Here is an 18,863-nt window from a genome sequence, read left to right on the forward strand (position 1 = left end):
AGTAAAACCTTGAAATCAGCCCTTGCCTTAACAGGAAGCCAGTGTAGGGAGGCTAGCACTGGAGTAATATGATCAATTATTTTGGTTCTAGCCAGGATTCTAGCAGCCCTATTTAGCACTAACTGAAGTTTATTTCGTGGTTTATCCGGGTAGCCGGAAAATGTAGAACATTGCAGTAGTCTAACCTAGAAGTAACAAAAGCATGGATTTATTTTTCTGCATAATTTCTGGACAGAAAGTTTCAGATTTTTGCAATGTTATGTAGATGTAAAAAAGCTGTCCTTGAAACAATCTTGATATGTTCGTCAAACGAGAGATCAGGCTTCAGAGTAACGCCGAGGTCCTTCACAGTTTTATTTGAGACGACTGTACAACCATTAAGATTAATTGTCAGATTCAACAGAAGATCTCTTTGTTTCTTTGGACCTAGAACAAGCATCTCTGTTTTGTCCGAGTTTAAAAGTAGAAAGTTTGTAGTCATCCACTTCCTTATGACTGAAACACAGGCTTCTAGCAAGGGCAATTTTGGGGCTTCACCATGATTCATTGAAATGTACAGCTGTGTGTCATCCGCATAGCAGTGAAAGTTAACATTTTATGTTTTCGAATGACATCCCCCAAGAGGTCAAATATATAGTACAAACAATAGTGGTCCTAAAATGGAACCTTGAGGAACACCGAAATGTACAGTTGATTTGTCAGAGGACAAACCATTCACAGAGACAAATTGATATCTTTCCGACAGATAAGATCTAAACCAGGCCAGAACTTGTCCGTGTAGACCAATTTGGGTTTCCAATCTCTCCAAAAGAATGTGGTGATCGATGGTATCAAAAGCAGCACTAAGGTCTAGGAGCACGAGGACAGATGCAGAGCCTCAGTCTTACGCCATTAAAAGGTCATTTACCACCTTCACAAGTGCAGTATCAGTGGAATGGAAGATTTGATACAGGCAGATAGTTTTTTATATTTTCTGGGTCAAGGTTTGGCTTTTTCAAGAGAGGCTTTATTACTGCCACTTTTAGTGAGTTTGGTACACATCCGGTGGAAAGAGAGACATTTATTATGTTCAACATAGGAGGGCCAAGCACAGGAAGCAGCTCTTTCAGGAGTTTAGTTGGAATAGGGTCCTGTATGCAGCTTGAAGGTTTAGAGGCCATGATTATTTTCATCATTGTGTCAAGAGATATAGTACTAAAACACTTGAGTGTCTCCCTTGATCCTAGGTCCTGGCAGAGTTGTGCAGACTCAGGACAACTGAGCTTTGGAGGAATACGCAGATTTAAAAAGGAGTCCGTAATTTGCTTTCTAATGATCATGATCTTTTCCTCAAAGAAGTTCATGAATTTATTACTGCTGAAGTGAAAGCCATCCTCTCTTGGGGAATGTTGCTTTTTAGTTAGCTTTGCGACAGTATCAAAAATATATTTTGGATTGTTCTTATTTTCCTCAATTAAGTTGGAAAAATAGGATGATCGAGCAGCAGTGAGGACTCTTTGATACTGCAAGGTACTGTCTTTCCAAGCTAGTCGGAAGACTTCCAGTTTGGTGTGGTGCCATTTCCGTTCCAATTTTCTGGAAGCTTGCTTCAGAGCTCGGGTACTTTCTGTATACCAGGGAGCTAGTTTCTTATGACAAATGTTTTTAGGGGTGCAACTGCATCTAGGGTATTGCGCAAGGTTAAATTGAGTTCCTCAGTTAGGTGGTTAACTGATTTTGTCCTCTGACTTCCTTGGGTAGGCAGATGGAGTCTGGAAGGGCATCAAGGAATCTTTGGGTTGTCTGAGAATTTATAGCATGACTTTTGATGCTCCTTGGTTGGGGTCTGAGCAGATTATTTGTTGCGATTGCAAACATAATAAAATGGTGGTACGATAGTCCAGGGTTATGAGGATAAACATTAAGATCGACAACATTTATTCCATGGGACAAAACTAGGTCCAGAGTATGACTGTGGCAGTGAGTAGGTCCAGAGACATGTTGGACAAACCCCACTGAGTCGATGATGGCTCCGAAAGACTTTTGGAGTGGGTCTGTGGACTTTTCCATGTGAATATTAAAGCCACCAAAAATTAGAATATTATCTGCTATGTCTACAAGGTCCGATAGGAATTCAGGGAACTCAGTGAGGATTGCTGTATATGGCCCAGGAGGCCTGTAAACAGTAGCTATAAAAAGTGATTGGCTAGGCTGCATAGATTTCATGACTAGAAGCTCAAAAGACGAAAACGTCTTTTTTTTTGTAAATTGAAATGTGCTATCGTAAATGGTAGCAACACATCCGCCTTTGCGGGGTGCACGGGGGATATGGTCACTAGTGTAACCAGGAGGTGAGGCCTCATTTAACACAGTCAATTCATCAGGCTTAAGCCATGTTTCAGTCAGGCCAATCACATCAAGATTATGGTCAGTGATTAGGTCATTGACTATAACTGCCTTTGAAGTGAGGGATCTAACATTAAGTAGCCCTATTTTGAGATGTGAGGTATCACAATCTCTTTCAATAATGGCAGGAATGGAGGAGGTCTTTATTCTAGTGAGATTGCTAAGGCGAACACCGCCATGTTTAGTTTTGCCCAACCTAGGTCGAGGCACAGACACGGTCTCAATGGAGATAGCTGAGCTGACTACACTGACTGTGCTAGTGGCAGAATGTCTAACAGCCTGCTGCCTGGCCTGCACCCTATTTCATTGTGGAGCTAGAGGAGTTAGAGCCCTGTCTATGTTGGTAGATAAGATGTGAGCACCCCTCCAGCTTGGATGGAGTCCATCACTCCTCAACAGGCCAGGCTTGGTCTTGGTCTGGGTGAGTCCCAGAAAGAGGGCCAATTGTCTACAAATTCTTGTGATAGAATTTAAAGCAGTGATGACTGCTTTAAGGAGTTGAGTGTAGAGGGAAGTGGTGTGGTGTGGGAGGTTGGCATCAAGTGCAAAAAGAGGGATATGTGCTCCCGTAGTTCAGAGATGGAAACTAGCGAGAGAGAGGATGAAGTATCTGCGGTGAGGACCGCAGAGTTCGGGCTTTGTCCCGAGGATGATTAGGATGATTCTGGTCCAATGGAGTGAGATTTATAGAGAGAATGGATCCTTGCATTTTGGCTGATCCATATGTGGTGTCAGGTTGGGTGGAGAAGTGGTTGGTGAAGGTAACTTGGAGTGGACTCATGATGATTTATTGTGTTTCGTCCGCCCAGAGTGAGAGGGCGCTCTGGAAAACGCAATTAGGGACAAAAATTGTGACTCGATTTGATCTTCAGGATAGGGTTCTGTTGAAATGAGTGATAAATGAGGGTTACATTAAGTGTTGAGGAGGATCAATTGAAATGGAAGATTCCCTATGTCTGTGACGCCCGCCATTTGATGAGATATAGATCCAGTGGAGAGGATGGGGAAGAGGAGAAGACAGTGTCTGTCATGCTGAGTTTTTGATACATTCTGATACAGTTTATGGGCATGTTGCAGCAGTGTGTAAGGTGGGGGGTTGGGTGCCTAGGTGTGAGAAGTGTGCCGGAGAGCATGAGACGAAGGAATGTGTGGTATTGATGGAGAAAGTTATGTGTGTTAGTTGTGGGTGCCCATGGGGCTGGAGATCAGAGGTGTCCTGTGAGAGAAAGGCAGATTGAAGTTGCCAGGGTAGAGGAGTACAGAAAGTGTTGTATGCCGAAACATTGAATAGAGTCGTAGAGGAAGATGGGTACAGGTTGAGGGATACTGAGAGCATTCCTGTGAGTAGGCAGAGACCAAAAGAGAGAGTGATGGGAATAATTTGTGCTTCAGTAAGGTGGGCTTTTTGGCATTTTATAGCGGGGATTGTAAATTGTACTGCAGAAATGGATTGGAAGTCACAGAAAATAGAGGTTGTGGTGGCAGAGAAGTACTTGGGATTACAAGGATTTACATCTGCAGAACAGCTGCAGGGGTTGTTGAGTGGTAGTGTTATGTCCTCTCAGACTATTGGTCTGGAGTAAGACTGGATATGGTTAAATAGTGAAATGAGTGTTTTTTTTTAGATAGGGCTAATAGTTGGTAGGGCAATTTTCCTTTCCCCCAATTTAGTATTACCACATCAAATAATTTAATTAATGTAGGTTGGCCGTGAATGGCCTCACACACCAGTACAGTAGGTGGCAGTGTATGCGCCTAACAGTTGGATGCGATCCGCCAACCAAATCCCAAAGAAGAGTCCTCTATCTATCTCTATGGATCAAGCACACAGCGCGCAACTTTTGACGGGCTAGTGGTTTATCAAGGAAGCAACTCATCTAGTTGGAGACGTGGCTCTGCCCGGCTGCCATATTGAACACTAGCAGCACACAGCTTAACTAGCAATTCAACTATATTTTCTTTCTAACGGCGCTTTAGAAACACTGGAACTCGACTGAGCAAACACCATCGGGGATTCAAGATCGTTTTCCTAAAGATAAACTAAAAATGGTGAGCATCGTGTCACATGTCAAGGTTTTATCTTTTTCGCTTTAGCTTGATCATAACAACAAACATTAGCTTGCTAACGTTAGCCCCTTGGCACAATGAAATGAAAAGCAAATCAAACTTCACTTGCCAGACAACCACAAAGGTAACGTTAGCCAGTCAACTTTATTAGCTAAGTTAACTATATAACGTGAATACTAATATTATTTAGCAGCTAGTTAATGTAACTTAGCTACCTAATGTCGTTAACTAGCTACTACAAATGTCAGCTCGTTGTTAGTTCAGTTAGCTAACGCTAGCTGGATAACTAACGTTAGTTAAGTAAGTTTACTAGGTAGCTAGCTACAATTTAACAATCGTGATAGATCTTTGTATTGTACAGGTTAGCTGCTACTGTTGGCTGTCAACTGTGCTAAGCTATTTTTACTGATAACGTTCAATACTTGTCCTTGCTAGGCGAGTTAACTAGCTAGCTAGTTATCAATAAATGTCAACCAATGGATCGTGGCTGTATGACATTGTTATTGATTTGCACTCGGTAATCTAGTAAATGAAGTCGCTTGGATCAATGCGTTATCATGCCTTGCTTTGGTCCTGGTATTCTGGGAGGGTAATTGACTGACATACTTTATTTTGTCACTTGTAGTCAATTGTAGCCAGCATATTCTGATCCCATCTTTATACATGTTTACACTGAGTTGCACTGGGGGTCAGAACACAATCATGGTTACATTATGACACCATGGAGCTGGTGTGAGATATGGGTTAGAAAACGTACCTCAATGCAGGGGTAGAATATGCCACCTTACAAATTGTACCTTTCCACACTGATACATAGAGAGAATTGAAATACTGCTATTTTTCCCAGAAAACTGTCCTTTCGTCCTCATGCTAGCTAGGAGCCAGAGCAGTGGCATTCTAAACCCATGTTTTCCGACCCATATCTCATGCCGGCTCCACGGTGTCTTAATGTAACCATGACTGGTTTCAGAAGCCAGTCAGTTCAGTGTAAACAAAAGTATTGGTAGCGTTGGAATCTGAGTAAATTGGCACATAACTACCTTGCTTGGGCGAACAGACTTGTACCACTTATGGTAACCCTGTGTATCACTCTCTCATCATTAATGAAGACATCCCACTTGTGAACGTATGTTTGTGATTCTCTCTGTCCTCCCTGCAGGTGCTTTTGGCAGCGGCGGTGTGCACCAAGGCAGGCAAAGCAATAGTGTCACGGCAGTTTGTGGAGATGACCCGGACGCGCGTCGAGGGCCTTCTGGCTGCCTTCCCCAAGCTCATGGGCATGGGAAAGCAGCACACGTTTGTGGAGACGGAGAGCGTGCGCTACGTCTACCAGCCGTTGGAGAAGCTCTACATGGTGCTGGTCACCACCAAGAACAGCAACATCTTGGAAGATCTGGAGACGCTGCGGCTCTTCTCACGCGTGGTATGATACGATCCAATACATCTTTATTGGTCCATTACGTAGAGACAATGGAAATGTATCATTTTGTGGTCATAGTACTTAGGACCCACACACACACACACAACAGGCTGGGAGCAGCACAGGGGATAACCCAATGCTATAACAGCCCACTGCTGCTTCCGAGTTCAGAATACATCCATCCCACCAATAACTTCAAATGGGATCAGATCCCACTATAAACGTATGACTGTTGGTTTGGTATTGAAGCGTTCAATTGTTTTTCTCTTTTCAGATCCCGGAGTACTGCCGTGTGCTGGAGGAAGGGGAGATCTCAGACCACTGTTTCGACCTGATATTCGCCTTCGACGAGATCGTGGCCCTGGGCTACAGGGAGAACGTCAACCTGGCCCAGATCCGCACCTTCACCGAGATGGACTCTCATGAGGAGAAGGTGTTCCGGGCCGTCAGAGAGGTGAGACACTTGTAGCTAAAGCGCCCATACCATCCAGAGGACGTTTATGTGTGTGGCTTATAGTAACCATGATTTGAACGTTCCTCCTCATCTACTCGGCCCCACAGACCCAGGAGCGAGAGGCCAAGGCAGAGATGCGGAGAAAGGCCAAAGAGCTGCAGCAGATCAGGCGAGATGCCGAGCGCTCTGGGAAGAAGGTGCCGGCCTTCAGCGGTTTTGGCAGCACCGGGATGAGCAGCATGTCCTCGGGGTCAATCATCACAGACACCATCGAATCTGAGAAACCCAAGATGGCTCCCGTCCCAGTCAGGTACGCAAATGATGGAATTTAGGTGTTGAATTTGATTGTGTATAATTGTGATTGGCAGATAGGCCTCAGAGTTTTTCCTGATAACGTGACCAGGGTTGAAAATTAACTTTTTGGTCCAACAGCCACTGGCAGGTAGATGAGAATCTTTAAGCCACTCAGTTTCTTTTTTTACCAGCCCAAATATTTTTGGGACATAATTACACCAAAAATCACAGACGAGTATGCTTTATAATGTTTCTAAAACAAGAAATGTATTACTAGAAAGAAATAATGTGGTATATTGCTCCATTCAATTTAATTTTTGTGACTCAAGTCTTTTATCTAATATCTTCAAATCAATCCTTTAGTTAGAATAGTAAAACAAATAAACATTTCTACAATTAAACATTTTAAGAATCAACAAAGTGCCTGCCCTGTACAAAATGCGAAGTGATATGACTTATTTATTATTATTAGTTCAGGCCTCTAACACTGGCATTTTTTACAAGGGGTACGTAAAGTTGATATTTATGAGAACATATATAAATTGAGGAGCACAATTCAATTATGAGTGACTAAAAGTTTTATGAAAATAATTTGAGTGTTCCATGCTCAAACACAATGTAACCTGAAACATTTTATTCATTCAGTGAGACAAATATTCAGCTGCCTCTTTAAGGGGTGAGCCGTTACTATGGCAACAGCACGGTTTTTCAGAGATGATTGAGAATCTCTGCACTAGCAGCAGACAGTTGCAGCAAACTCAAACTAAAATTGAAAACGACCTAGCATGTGAACAAAACTATGTAACTAGACAAGAAACATGAGGATAGTGTCACACTTGAGTAGCCTTTCGTGAATTCGACCGTCTACATTTTGGCTTTGGATTGAAATAAACTGTTACCAAATGCTGTGTGTAACCATCCGTCAACGTGGCTGGTGAAAGACGTTCTTGCCCACCAATGCCCTTCTACCCGCATTTGGCGGGTGTTAATTTCCCACCCTGAACGTGACCTGACCAGGAAAAACTCTGGGCCACAGATAGAGGCTGGTACTGACGATCATGTGTTTCCCACAGACCAACCGGATCCAGCAAAGCCCTCAAGCTGGGCGCCAGGGGGAAAGAGGTGGACAACTTTGTGGACAAGCTCAGGGGGGAGGGGGAAACCATCATGTCCAACACAGGGAAAATGCCTTCGCCTGCATCCAATGTCCTACCGCCACCAGTTAATGTGGAGAGGTACTTTATTCCTGTTCTTCAAATGTTCATTTTTGATAGTAAGCCAAGGTTTTGCATCGGTCTATATCTTGCAATCAATGTCTGCTTTACTATTGACATAATTCCCGTGTGTGGCGATTAAACCTCAATCTTAACATTGATGACACCTGTGTATGTATGTTTTCCTCAGTGTCCACATGAGAGTTGAGGAGAAGATCAGTCTGACCTGTGGACGTGACGGAGGTCTACAGAACATGGAGCTCCTGGGCATGATCACGCTGAGAGTCACCGACGACAAGGTTGGCCGCATCCGCCTGATGGTCAACAACTACGACAAGAAGGGAGTACAACTGCAGGTGAGTTGTTCCAATCCAGACTGACCCATGACCTTTTGTAAAGGCTCATGGGTGGTGTTCATTAGGGCACAATGTTGTGAAAAATCCAGTGTTCTTATTTGACTAGTAACTCCAGCACCATTCCATTTCAAAATGTTTCTCCCTGTGTGCTCCTACTGAACACGGCCCTATGTATTAGATTTATGTAACAATTCATCCCATATCAGATATATTAATGTATGTCCACTGTTGAAATTGATTGCATCTCCCCTGGTATTTAGACACATCCCAATGTGGATAAGAAGCTCTTCACTTCAGACTCTGTGATTGGTCTGAAGAACCCAGAGAAGTCTTTCCCCCTCAACAATGATGTGGGGGTGCTGAAGTGGAGACTCCAAAGCACAGATGAGGCCCTCATACCTCTAACCAGTGAGTCTCATTCAACCTGTCATCCTGCTGGCACCATCTGTAATCTGCAGTTATTGTGGTATGATTTATTTTATGCTAACTGTAGTACATTTTTAAATGTCATCGCACCTTTGTTTTGTCTGTAGTAAACTGCTGGCCTTCAGAGAGTGCTACTGGCTGCGACGTGAACATTGAATATGAACTGCAAGAGGAGAGCCTTGAACTCAACGATGTAGTTATTGCTATCCCTATACCGTGAGTGCATGGGTGATAAAATGTTAGTTGTATTTTATTGTATTGTTGTGACTGTATAACAACCTTGCTGGGTTCTCTATTGTCTGGTTTCCCAGAGACAGATTTAAGTTAGCCCTGGACTAAGAAGCATGTGTGATGGAGTTCCTCCATTGAGGTGTTTTTTAGTCTTAAGACTATGCTTCATTTGTGTCCGGTAAACCAATCAATCAAATGTATTTATAAAGCCCAATTTACGTCAGCCGGTGTCACAAAGTGCTGTACAGAAACCCAGACTAAAACCCTACCCGGCAAGCAATGCAGATGTAGAAGCACGGTGGCTAGGAAAAACTCCCTAGAAAGGCCAGAACCTTGGAAGAAACCTAGAGGAGCCAAGGCTCTGAGGGGTGGCCAGTCCTCTTCTAGCTGTTCCCGGGTGGAGATTGTAACAGAACATGGCTATGATGTTCAAACATTCATAGATGACCAGCGGGTTCAGATAATAATAATCAGTGGTTGTAGAGGGGGCAACAGGTCAGCACCTCAGGAGTAAATGTCAGTTGGCTTTTCATAGCCGATCATTGAGAGTTAGACAGCCTGAAGTTGATGGATGTGTTTACAGTATATGGGTATATCCTGGTGTAGGTCTGGAGTTGGGGCACCTGTGGTAGGAGATGTGGATGGAGAGTATAAGCACGACAGCAGACGGAACGTTCTAGAGTGGAGCCTACCCGTCATAGATGCCAAAAACAAAAGCGGCAGCCTGGAGTTCAGTATCGCCGGGCAACCCAACGACTTTTTCCCTGTCAACGTGTCCTTCGTATCCATACGCAATTACTGCGACATACAGGCAAGTTCCCCTTCTTACGTTAATGCTTACTAACTATGCACATTTAGGCCTACAGTCAAAGATGGAACACAATGCTCTTGCTGACATTGCTATCCCTGCATTTCACTCATCACATTACCTTTTTCTCCTATTCCCTCAGGTTGCCAAAGTGACTCACGTAGAAGGAGACGCACCTGTAAAATTCTCTTTAGAAACTTCGTTCCTTGTCGACAAATACGAGATCCTGTAAAAAAAACAAAAATCTACCTTCAAGCTCCGGAGAAGACAAAATAAATACTCGCCCGCCTGTGTAACATTTGAGACTACACATCAACTGGACTCAACTCTTCAAAAGCCCCTCTGGCGGCGGAGCGCGGTATTGGTGTATTTATGTTTGTATGAGAGAAGAATCTACTGTGTGTGTGTAATATATATATATATATATATATATATATATATATATATGAAACAAAATGTAACAGGCAGCGAAACATGCTGTTGTCTGCCGAGGAGAGGCGGGAAGTCAAACCATGACTAAATTGGCAGCAGAGGAAGGGGATGGGTGGTGCTCTTGATTATGTGGTGGGGGGGACAGTACTAGCTACAAACAAGCATCAGTGATGTGTTCGTTAGGACGCACAACAGGGAGAGAGAAAATCCCACCGTTTTGCAACAAAAACGTATCCTTTCTCATTTGCGGAAAACTAAAGTGAGCCTTTTCTAATTCTACAAGTCCAAGGTAGTCCCTCCCTGATTCAGTCAGTTTCCTTCTGTTTGGTGCCTAATGAACATGACCCTGGTGGCTGAGGAGCTGGTCAGTATTCAGCTGGTTCATCGCCCTACTTTTGAGGTTGAGAAATTAGTCATCCCCAACCCCAAAGAATCATGCATCCTCTACCAGAGCCATTTAGTCTTTTATACATTGAACATTAAACATTGGACCAGCTTTAAGAAAGCAGGACTAGTCATGTGGTCTTTCATGTTTCTAATCATAACTACATGTTCACCAGAAACCAATTTTAATTTTATTTTAATGCCGCATGTTTACCCACTAAAGGCAGGTTGTTGGTTTTTTTCATTGGATTGGTTGATCTCAATATGTAGCTTCAGGTGTTGGCTGTGGTATTAAGAAACTTAAGATTGAAAAGAGTAAGCATCCAATATGGCTGTGTAGACCTGTCCAGCTAGTCCTCTAGCAGTTGACATTAACCTGTTCTCTCATTGTGTTTTAACTTGTCCCTTTGTGTTCTGTAGACATATCTAGAAATGCAGTAAACATCAGCACTGTAAATGTTTTTTGGCATTTTCTTTCCCACCTTTGAAAATTCTACTCATCTCAAGGATGAACTGTTCATCTCTTCCCAACATAGGCATAGTTATTGAAAACCAGACAAAGACGACCCATGAAAAGAACAGCCAATTCACAAGGCTAACCACTGCATTTGTGGCTATAGGAGTTCTTGAAAAGTAACCAATTGAAAGCTCAATACTATTTACAAACTTATGTTGTTGAAAAGGGAGATCCGATCAGTATACTGTGGTCCATATCAGTTCTGTCTTCTGCCTTCAGTCATCAAACCAACATCAATAGAAGGAATACTTTGGTCCTATTGCAAGGATGATTCTGCTGCCAGTGACACCACCTCCCTCTCATGACTCCAGTCAGTCATTTACTCTCACCATGAGCGAATGGTCTCTTTTTTAAAGTCCACTTCATCATAAGAACAACATGTAGGGGTTTCTTTTTTGTTTTTATGTTTTGTTTATATTCCTGGAATTTCAATGTGGTTGGTTGGATAATGGGTTTTGAAGATGGCTAGATGGGACATTTAACTGTAAAGAAAGAGGGAATCATAACATTCCACTATTTGATGAAAAAGATCTTTAATTGATTAAAGTGTATTCAATTTTGTGGTCATTGTTTTATTTTTGTATATTTTTTTTGAGGGGGGGGGGGTTAGTTTCAATGTTCATTAATACATTTGAATTACGTTATAGACAGGTAGGTTGACGTGCGCGACTATGGGGCAAAGCAGACAGTGTTGGCTGAGGGTGCATTCGTAAATGCAGTGTTTCACTCTTGAGTGTTAAAGCGCACACTGGCTGGGGAGTAGGGTTTATCTGAGCGTTCTGAGCTCCCAATGGCATTTAAACACCCAAGCTAATTGGCTAAAGTTAGCTAGCTAGTTCCAGACAAACGAGAGAACCATTGTACTTGGCCTAGCAGAGCTGGTTATGCTGTTTTCATGTTATCCGGAGAGTTGGTGACTGTAACTGTGTCCCTGGCAACAACTGAAGTTTTTTTGCAGATGTTTACTGACGCCAGCCATATTCGATGGGTGTTGAGCGTTTGTAAATTCATAATTGATTCTGCACTCTGGCACACTCAGACGAGAGCGATCTGAAATCGGCGTAGATCGCCAGGGTGACTACGAACGCGCCCTTAGATTTATGTAAACTATATTAAATATACAGTTGAACAATGAGCTCTTGTCTCAAATACATCATTGCAGTTGTTGGTTAGCCAGCTAGCAAATTTTTTAAACATATCAGTCAAAACACCTCAAAACAAGACATGGTATCAAGAACAAGATAAAACTAGCTGAAATGAGCGATCTACGATACCCCAAATGGCCATTCAGAATGAATCACAACACACAAACTTTTGCCCCAGTGAAGCGTGTGCATCCTTTGTGACTGTCAACTAACCCTTTTTTATACATGACCCTAAAGGCGCCAGCGTACTAGGTTCAGTTTGCTCCTAGCAGAACTCTTAATCGCATACTCCATTAAAAAAGACCTTTGCTAGAAAAACAAAAAAATAGAACTGCGATATTGCTCTTTGTCCCGCTTGAGATGCCGTAGCAACAAAAGCCAGTATAGTATGAATGAATTTAAGATAAATCAATACATTTTTGCCAGGGTGTGCAATTTAGTTGTGCAATTTTACATCTAAGATGTTTGGTGCAGTATTTCTCAAGTCAAAAATTGTGCATGTAAACTAGTCGTCTCTCGTTGAATGACAACCAACACTTTTAAGGAATCCCCACTTCTTTGAGTAAGTTTTATAAAAATATTTATATTTTTATATTACTTTTTGTGATAGGGACAGAAAGTCGTCTGTTGGGAGGCTAGGAGACGTGTTGTATAGTTCGTTTTTTGGGATGTCACCTCTTGCCACTGTTTTGGTCCCGTAGCTACCACGTAGTGGTGTGAAGCACTCCCGTGCACATGAACAGATACTCTGTTTGATTGTATAAGAGCCTTGCATCACGCTCATCTCAATATCTGCGGTGCTGCTAAAAGTAAATCTACCTTTAAATTATAAAATTAATCTCAATGTGACCCACCAGATTCAGAAGCTTAAAAACTCCATTAGATTTTAGCCAAATGTTTTTTTTTACTAAATCTGAATATAATTCATGATGGTTTTATATTTTATTTTGGAATCAAAAGATAATAGTTTCAGTATTGTTTTAGTTAATTATTTTATTTCATTTGAATAAAAAAAATGTTGATGATTAGTTTTATTTTCAGTTTTAGTGAGTGACAACACTCTGAATTTATAAACGCCCAAAGGGCACTCCAGATTGAATGTATGAACACGCTCAAAGTCGTAAAATGTCTTGCTAGTAATTTGTTATGCTAACAAGCTAGCAAGTGATTGCATAGCAACAGCATCAACTTCCGGTAGACAGGCGAAGTGCTAGTACACTCAACTGAAAGGATACCATTCGTTTACAGTATACTAAAATGAACCAATAGTATATAGTATGTACTCATTAAGTATGTAGTATACAGTATGTTAGTATGGGTATTTGAACACAGCTCAGGTGTTATTGAGTTGTTACTATAGAAACCCAATGACATGATTTCCCTGAACCTCCTTTGAAACTCTTGCTACTTGAGTTTCTTGCTGAAACTCTTGCTAGCTAGTTAGCATAACAAATTACTAGTTAGACATTTTATGACTTTGGGTGTGTTCTTAAATTGGAAGCTCGGGCTGAGGAGTAGGGTTGTTTTGAGCGTTCTGACCTTACAACGGCAGTCAATCACCCAAGCTAATGTTGGCTAGCTAGCTAGCTACTTCCAGACACCAATGAGACCACTGACTATTTTACTTCCCCTAGCAGAGCTGGTTAGGCAGTGTTCATGTTATCCAGAGCATTGGTGACTGTAATTGTGCTGCTGGCAACAATTTGCTTTTTTGCTGATGTTTGCAAGTGTTTGCATAGTAACAGCATCAACATCCAGTAGACATGCAAACTGAAAGCATACTGTTAGTTTACAGTATACTAAAATGAACTAATAGTATGTAGTATGTAGTATATACTCATTAAGTATGTAGTATACAGTATGTTAGCATAGGTATTCGAACACAGCTTTGGCCTTCCATGGAATGAGTTTGACACCCCTGCTCTAGAGTCTACATGCAAACTGAAAGCATACTGTTAGTTTACAGTATACTAAAATTAACTAATATTTTAAAGTATGTAGTATATACTCATTAAGTATGTAGTATACAGTATGTTAGTATGGGTATTCGAACACAGCTTTGGCCTTCCATGGAATGAGTTTGACACCCCTGCTCTAGAGTCTAAAGACAATCAAACGTTCTAATTTCAATAGTTCCTTGGTCATGTAAACATACTGGACTCATACCAGTTTCAGAATGTACACTCAGTGGGGCTACACATTCCCCATCCTTTAGTTTGTCCATTTTCATCTCACACGGTTTTACATGAATTTTGTAAACTTTAGAATTTCAATAGCTCCTTGGTCACGTGACCTACTGACCTCAAACAATATTCAGAATGTACACTCAGTGGGCAAGTCAGATCCATAACTTCGGGATAAAGATTGGCTCTAAGGGTTGGGTCGGTCGGGCTGGGGTACAAAGAGGGGCTCGAGCCGCGGCTGGGGGAGCAGTCACTGTGTCGCCCTCCTCTCGCCACCGTAGGATGTTCGTTGTGCTGCCCATCTCGCGGTCTCTCGTGCGTGGTCTCACAAGTGGCTGCGTGCGGGGGTACATTGGGGTGGCATCTATCGGCGGGCCGAAGGCAGACCGGTGGGGGGGTTGGGTCCGGTGGTTGGTGACGGCAACTCTGGATGCATGCCGGGCCCTTCTCACGGATCTCCCCAGCTACGGCGCTAGCAGCTGACGTAGAACTGGTGCGGACCAAGGGAATCCGACTGTTTAATGAATACAAAGCATCGCAAAGGCCCGAGGTGGGTGTTGACACGATGTGATTTCTGCCCAGTGCTCTGAATGTCAAAGTGAAGAAATTCAATGAAATGTAAACAAATCCTGACCTTGACAGGACAACAACACTCATAAGATTTGAGGCAGAGAGTAAACCCATTGGCCCCGCAGTGATAGGTAATTGCATGAATCTAGAGGTATCTCCAGCTTGTCTGGGTAGGGAGGTTGACATCTGATGAATGTCAACTTGATGAAATTCAAAGGAGCATACCCACCTGTCACGGTCTCACTCAAATCACCCCAGCACATTTGGTATATGTGCGAAGCTACTATCTGTGGGATTTTGAATGAACGCCTCGAAGTCAGAATCCCCCCTAAACGTAACGATACCGTAGCACCACGGATCTTCGGTTGGCCCGGGATAGCCTGCCTCAGGTGAGTAGAGCCATTCGTGATGGAGTTGGGGTGCGGCCGGGTGAGTTGCCGCCCCTCTCCTGATGCGCACCGCATGTTTGTGGGGAACCTGGTGCTAAATCATTCATAGACGACCTGATTTTGGGTCAGGGTTTCGTACGTAGCTGAGCAGCTCACTCGCTGCGATTTATTGAAAGTCAGCCCTCGATCCAAGCTTTTGTCTTCCTCCACCATCCTCCTTCTTTACTTAAGGGTTAACAGGTGCACGCAGAAGGGCCAGGGGCCAGACACAGAGTTTGAGAGAGCCCAGGCAGATGGGTAGAAGGCATAAGACATTGACATGGGGCTCTGGATAGGTAGGGGGCTAGGTGGTCGCCCATCCGCCCGGCCCGTAGGGGACTTGCTGTGGAAGTCGAAGGGTCACCAGCTACACAAGGAGACCTCCATCAAGGCGGGGATTACCCAGAGTCCGAGCCGGGGCCGACCGGACACGGGGGCCATGGAAGTTGGAATGGGGACTTTTAATTTAACCTTTATTTAACTAGGCAAGTCAGTTAAGAACAAATTCTTATTTACAATGACGGCCTACCCCGGCCAAATCCGGACGACGCTGGGCCAATTGTGCGCTGCCCTATGGGACTCCCAATCACAGCTGGATGTGATGCAGCCTGGATTCGAACCAGGTACTCCAGTGACACCTCTTGCATTGAGATCAAATCAAATCAAATTTATTTATATAGCCCTTCGTACATCAGCTGATATCTCAAAGTGCTGTACAGAAACCCAGCCTAAAACCTCAAACAGCAAGCAATGCAGGCGTAGAAGAATGCGGTATCTTATACAGCTGTGCCACTCGGGAGCCGACTTAGTCTCTGGTGCTTAAGTGTGGGTGCCCCGGTTCGCCTGGTGGGCAAGGTTATGGAAATGGCTGATTCCCGGCAGGGACGCGGTGATGGGTGATGCCCAGTGAGAGGGGTGTTGAGAGCAGGTGTGGAGGCCTGGAGGTCTGTAGTTCCAGGGAGTAAGCTATACACTCTCAGGCCCAGGGAGAGGGTAGGCAGGTGGGCAGGGAGTGTAGGCCTAGAAGCCTGGAGTCAGAGGTCACCAGGTCAATGGGGCCCTGCTTGGAGGTCAGGAAGGCCCCAGGGAGAAGGCCCAAGTGAATAGGTGTGTTTGACACTGTCCTTCAGGGGAACAGAACAGGAAATTCATGTAAAATCGTGTGAGATGAAAATGGACAAACAAAAGGGTGTGCCATGTATAAGATTGCTTGGATTGCGTCCTACCTGACAGGTCGCTCCTACCAGGTGGCGTGGCGAGAATCTGTCTCCTCACCACGCGCTCTCACCACTGGTGTCCCCCAGGGCTCTGTTCTAGGCCCTCTCCTATTCTCGCTATACACCAAGTCACTTGGCTCTGTCATAACCTCACATGGTCTCTCCTATCATTGCTATGCAGACGACACACAATTAATCTTCTCCTTTCCCCCTTCTGATGACCAGGTGGCGAATCGCATCTCTGCATGTCTGGCAGACATATCAGTGTGGATGACGGATCACCATCTCAAGCTGAACTTCGGCAAGACGGAGCTGCTCTTCCTCCCGGGGAAGGACTGCCCGTTCCATGATCTCGCCATCACGGTTGACAACTCCATTGTGTCCTCCTCCCAGAGCGCTAAGAACCTTGGCGTGATCCTGGACAACACCCTGTCGTTCTCAACTAACATCAAGGCGGTGGCCCGTTCCTGTAGGTTCATGCTCTACAACATCCGCAGAGTACGACCCTGCCTCACACAGGAAGCGGTGCAGGTCCTAATCCAGGCACTTGTCATCTCCCGTCTGGATTACTGCAACTCGCTGTTGGCTGGGCTCCCTGCCTGTGCCATTAAACCCCTACAACTCATCCAGAACGCCGCAGCCCGTCTAGTGTTCAACCTTCCCAAGTTCTCTCACGTCACCCCGCTCCTCCGCTCTCTCCACTGGCTTCCAGTTGAAGCTCGCATCCGCTACAAGACCATGGTGCTTGCCTACGGAGCTGTGAGGGAACGGCACCTCAGTACCTCCAGGCTCTGATCAGGCCCTACACCCAAATAAGGGCACTGCGTTCATCCACCTCTGGCCTGCTCGTCTCCCTACCACTGAGGAAGTACAGTTCCCGCTCAGCCCAGTCAAAACTGTTCGCTGCTCTGGCTCCCCAATGGTGGAACAAACTCCCTCACGACGCCAGGACAGCGGAGTCAATCACCACCTTCCGGAGACACCTGAAACCCCACCTCTTTAAGGAATACTTAGGATAGGATAAAGTAATCCTTCTCACCCCCTCCCCCCTTAAAATATTTAGATGCACTATTGTAAAGTGGCTGTTCCACTGGATGTCATAAGGTGAATGCACCGCACCAATTTGTAAGTCGCTCTGGATAAGAGCGTCTGCTAAATGACTTAAATGTAAATGTAATGTAAATGTATAAGGCTAGTCAGTGGATATTCTGAACCTTGTTTGAGGTCAGTAGATCACATGACCAGGGAACAATTGAAATTAAAAACATTTAAAAATGAATGTAAACCCGTGTGAGATGAAAATGGACAAACTAAAGAGTGTGCAATATAGAAGGGTAGTCGGTGGACATTCTGAACCGTGTTTGAGTCCAGTTGGCCACATGACCAAGGAGCTATTGCCATTTTAAAGTTGACAAAATTCATGTAAAATCGTGTGAGATGAAAATGGACAAACTACAGGGTGTGCAATGTGTAGGCCCACTGAGTGTACATTCTGAACCTGGTTTGAGTCCAGTAGGTCACGTGACCAAGGAGCTATTGACATTTGAAAGTTTGAACAATTAATGTAAAATTGTGTGAGATGAAAATGGACAAACAAAAGTTTGTGCTACATATAAGGCTACTCAGTGGATATTCTGACAGCAGTTTGAGGGTTGTAGGTCACATGACCAAGGAGCTATTGAAATTAGAAACATAAAAAACGTTGAAAATTGATGTAAAATCATGTGAGATGAAAATGGACAAACAAAAGGTTTGCCACATATAAGGCTACTCAGTGGATATTCTGAAAGTAGTTTGAGGGTTGTAGGTCATAAGACTAAGGAGCTATTGAAATTTTAAAGATCTGATGAGATGCAAATGGACAAACAATAGTGTGTCCAATGTGTAGGCCCACTGAGTACATTATGAACCTTGTTTGAGGTGTGTGGGTCACATTACCAAGGCGCTATTGAATTTCCAAAATGTAAATCAATTATTTAAAATAGTGTGAGATGTAAACCAACCAAAATAAAAGTGTGTGCAATGTGTGTCGATGCCATCGGATTAACTCGAACCAGTTTTGAAAGTTTTAGGAGTAATGGTTAAAGAGCTATTGAAATTTGAAAAATGTGATTTGTCACTATGTTGACGGTCCCTAACTGCTGTTGGTGGACGTAAGGAAATCTACAGGCGAATATCCAACTTGAATCTGTTTTACCTCGGTCCAACGTTTTGGATGCAATCATCAGCAAAACGAACAGTAACGCATACAATATCGCACAACAGGTTGAAGTCAAGAGGGGTTTCTTTGTACAATCACCATCTTAAAACGAGTTATATGTAAACAGCAAAG

General features: G+C 43.7%; 1 protein-coding gene across 1 annotated transcript; it reads left to right on the plus strand.

Moving 5' to 3' along the window:
• Nucleotides 1–4,220: 4,220 nt before the first annotated feature.
• LOC124006070 (coatomer subunit delta-like) lies at nt 4,221–11,553 on the plus strand. The gene is made up of 10 exons (XM_046315825.1): nt 4,221–4,434; nt 5,612–5,875; nt 6,147–6,326; nt 6,434–6,636; nt 7,694–7,855; nt 8,025–8,190; nt 8,451–8,598; nt 8,724–8,832; nt 9,454–9,658; nt 9,798–11,553. The coding sequence occupies exons 1-10, from the start codon at nt 4,432–4,434 to the stop codon at nt 9,885–9,887; spliced, it is 1,530 nt and encodes a 509-aa protein (XP_046171781.1). The 5' UTR covers nt 4,221–4,431; the 3' UTR covers nt 9,888–11,553.
• The last annotated feature ends 7,310 nt before the right edge of the window (nt 11,554–18,863 follow it).

Source organism: Oncorhynchus gorbuscha, linkage group LG19 (genome assembly GCF_021184085.1).
Source record: "Oncorhynchus gorbuscha isolate QuinsamMale2020 ecotype Even-year linkage group LG19, OgorEven_v1.0, whole genome shotgun sequence".
NCBI lineage: Eukaryota > Metazoa > Chordata > Actinopteri > Salmoniformes > Salmonidae > Oncorhynchus > Oncorhynchus gorbuscha.

What these genes read in the sequence shown, in the direction of transcription:
- LOC124006070 (XM_046315825.1), top strand. An exon ending in ATGGCTCCCGTCCCAGTCAG is followed by an intron (nt 6,637 to 7,693) that starts GTACGCAAATGA and finishes TGTTTCCCACAG; the next exon opens with ACCAACCGGATCCAGCAAAG. An exon ending in AGAAGGGAGTACAACTGCAG is followed by an intron (nt 8,191 to 8,450) that starts GTGAGTTGTTCC and finishes CCTGGTATTTAG; the next exon opens with ACACATCCCAATGTGGATAA.